The sequence below is a fragment of the Colobus angolensis genome, unplaced genomic scaffold (assembly GCF_000951035.1).
Source record: "Colobus angolensis palliatus isolate OR3802 unplaced genomic scaffold, Cang.pa_1.0 Scaffold502, whole genome shotgun sequence".
Taxonomy (NCBI): domain Eukaryota; kingdom Metazoa; phylum Chordata; class Mammalia; order Primates; family Cercopithecidae; genus Colobus; species Colobus angolensis.
In genome coordinates this window covers 40,003-42,316 of record NW_012118511.1, presented here as the reverse complement: position 1 = coordinate 42,316, position 2,314 = coordinate 40,003, and the positions used below count along the sequence as shown (strand labels likewise).

The 2,314-nt window shown below is 56.4% G+C and overlaps 1 protein-coding gene across 3 annotated transcripts in view; it reads right to left on the bottom strand.

Annotated features, from left to right (window-relative positions):
• MPG (N-methylpurine-DNA glycosylase) overlaps positions 1 to 2,314 on the bottom strand; it is an 8,995-nt gene that overhangs the window by 4,714 nt on the left and 1,967 nt on the right. The window contains exons 1-2 of one of the 3 annotated variants that reach the window (XM_011960064.1): positions 1,550 to 1,748; positions 1,222 to 1,455 (exon numbers count right to left, since the gene is read on the bottom strand). In XM_011960064.1, the coding sequence (XP_011815454.1) occupies positions 1,222 to 1,455; positions 1,550 to 1,588 (273 nt within the window). In that variant the 5' untranslated portion in view covers positions 1,589 to 1,748. Of the gene's footprint in view, positions 1 to 1,221; positions 1,456 to 1,546; positions 1,749 to 2,314 lie in introns of those variants that run through there. The other 2 variants (XM_011960063.1, XM_011960065.1) reach the window with 2 other exon arrangements.

Below are 2,314 nucleotides of genomic sequence, written 5' to 3'. Positions count from 1 at the left end.
CTCACTGCAAGCTCCACCTCCCGGGTTCAAGAGATTCTCCTGCCTCAGCCTCCCGAGTAGCTGGGACTAAAGGCACCCGCCACCACACCGGGCTAATTTTTTTTTTTCTTCTTGAGACAGAGTCTCACTCTGTCGCCCAGGCTGGAACGCAATGGCACGATCTTGGCTCACTGCAAGCTCCACCTCCCAGGTTCACGCCATTCTGTTGCTTCAGCCTCCTGAGTAGCTGTGACTACAGGCACCTGCCACCACGCCCGGCTAATTGTTTTTGTATTTTTAGTAGAGACAGGGTTTCACTGTGTTAGCCAGGATGGTTGCGATCTCCTGACCTCGTGATCTGCCCACCTCGGCTTCCCACAGTGCTGGGATTACGGGCATGAGCCAGCATGCCTGGCCACAAATGCCCATTTAAGGTGCTTTTAGAAGGATCCACATGGGGACAGAATGTTGTTTGTTCTCCACGAGATCAAGCCCACATTCTAGGGTCTGCTCCTTTAGCACCCAATTCCTGTCACTGGTATTTCTCTTCTGGCTCTTCTTGGTGATTATAACGTAAAAGTAGGCTCATTAAAGGACAAAGAGAAGGCCTTGGAGCCTCTGGAGAACCAGAAAGGCAGGCCTGGGGCTTTGGCATTGAGGACCACCACCCAGACGGCGCTCCCAAAAGATCCAGCCAAGATGCCATGGCTATGTGAGCATTTGCTTGTGGGGACAGCCTGCACCGCAGGCCCACCAGGATGGGCCCTGGGCAGTCCCTGCTTACTACAAGTCTGATAGGCAGAGCCCAGATCCTGGACCTACACTGAGCTGCAGGGGCCCTGGGAAGCCAGCACTGCACTGAGAGCCACTACAGTGGGAAGGGGCAACCGAACACTGGCCACAGCCACAGTTCCCATGTGTGGAAAAACTGAGGGGGATTCCAGGTGAGGAAGGCTAACAGTGCAAGTGCTCCTGCCCTAGATGCCCGAAGCCGGGGGGGGGAAGACAGTGGCACCCCTGCTGCACCCTGGGCAAACAACACTGACAATCTCCACATTCTTCCCAGATGATCTCAGGCAACTGAGAGGAGCTATCCAGGGACCCGTGTGAGCAAAGCAGCTAACTGCACGAGGACAAGGAGGACTAACTGAGGGCCAAGTCCAGCAGGCAGCGGACAGGGCTTCAGGGACAACTGCAGCGACAGGCACTTTAGGAGAGACCACGTTGTTATGTTCACATTACCTGTCCCAGAAATGCCCGGGCCAGGGGGACTGCCGGCTGATCGAAAAACTCCAACCCCAGTCGGGTAAGGTGGCCCTTCGGGCTTGAGAAATAGATGCTGCGGTATGGGCCCAGGGTGGTGGGTGGTCCCAAACAGGGCTCCTTGGGGCAAGGTGCCTGGGCTGTGTCAGACGGGCTGTGTGGCTGCTCTGCTTTGGTTAGTCGCTGCTTTTTTTGCCCCATCCTTCGGGAAAACTGTAATGGGAAAAATAAATAAATAAGCATCCGAATAGAAGACAGCTGTGTGGTAAGGTCAGGCTCAGGAAATGCAAGGACTGGATTTGACCACCTGCTTCGGTTCCTTCATCTGCAAAGCGGGGGTGACCATCCTGTGGGTAGTTATAAGGCACAAACACCCCGACACACTCGAGGCCTCAGGAAATGATTACATCTGATGGACGGCTGCTGCTGGTGGTGGCAGGGTGGCTGCTCTGCCCCACATAAGTGTGAGCTGCACAGCATGGGGGCTCAGGCTGCACGACCTGGACAGCAAATGGTGGCCGGAGCCTGGGACAGCAGGGCTGGTGCCCTCTGATTCCCACTCATCATGCAGGTCCCAAGCAAACGTCTGAGCTGGTTTCTGGAACCCTGCCCTTTCATCCAACCCTTACCAGGAATTCAGAACACAGCCAGGACCTTGGCAGGGCCTTAGCAGGGATCCCAGTGTCAGAATCCTTGGAATGGCCCCCAAGGCCTGACACACAGGGAGGGGTGCGTACCGGGGTGACCACTGGCCTGGCCCCATCCCATGTGCTCAGGGTCCCTAACTGTTCTCTGCTTCATGGCCCAGGTTGGATAACGAACAAGGGGGGCAAAGGCAAGGTCTCCTGAGGGACTAGGAGGGTCTGCTGAGACCCAGCAGGCCCTCATCCTCCCACCTGTGGCCTCCCCATGTGTAGGGGGAACCTGACCACACATCATCAGCTGTCCTGGCGCAGAGGAGGAGGGAAGATAAAGGGGGCGGGTCAGCGTCGGCCTGGCAGCACCCGGAGGGCTGGTCTTCAGCAGCACCTAAGTCCTCCTGGCATGGGAGAGATGCATTTTTTTTTTTTTT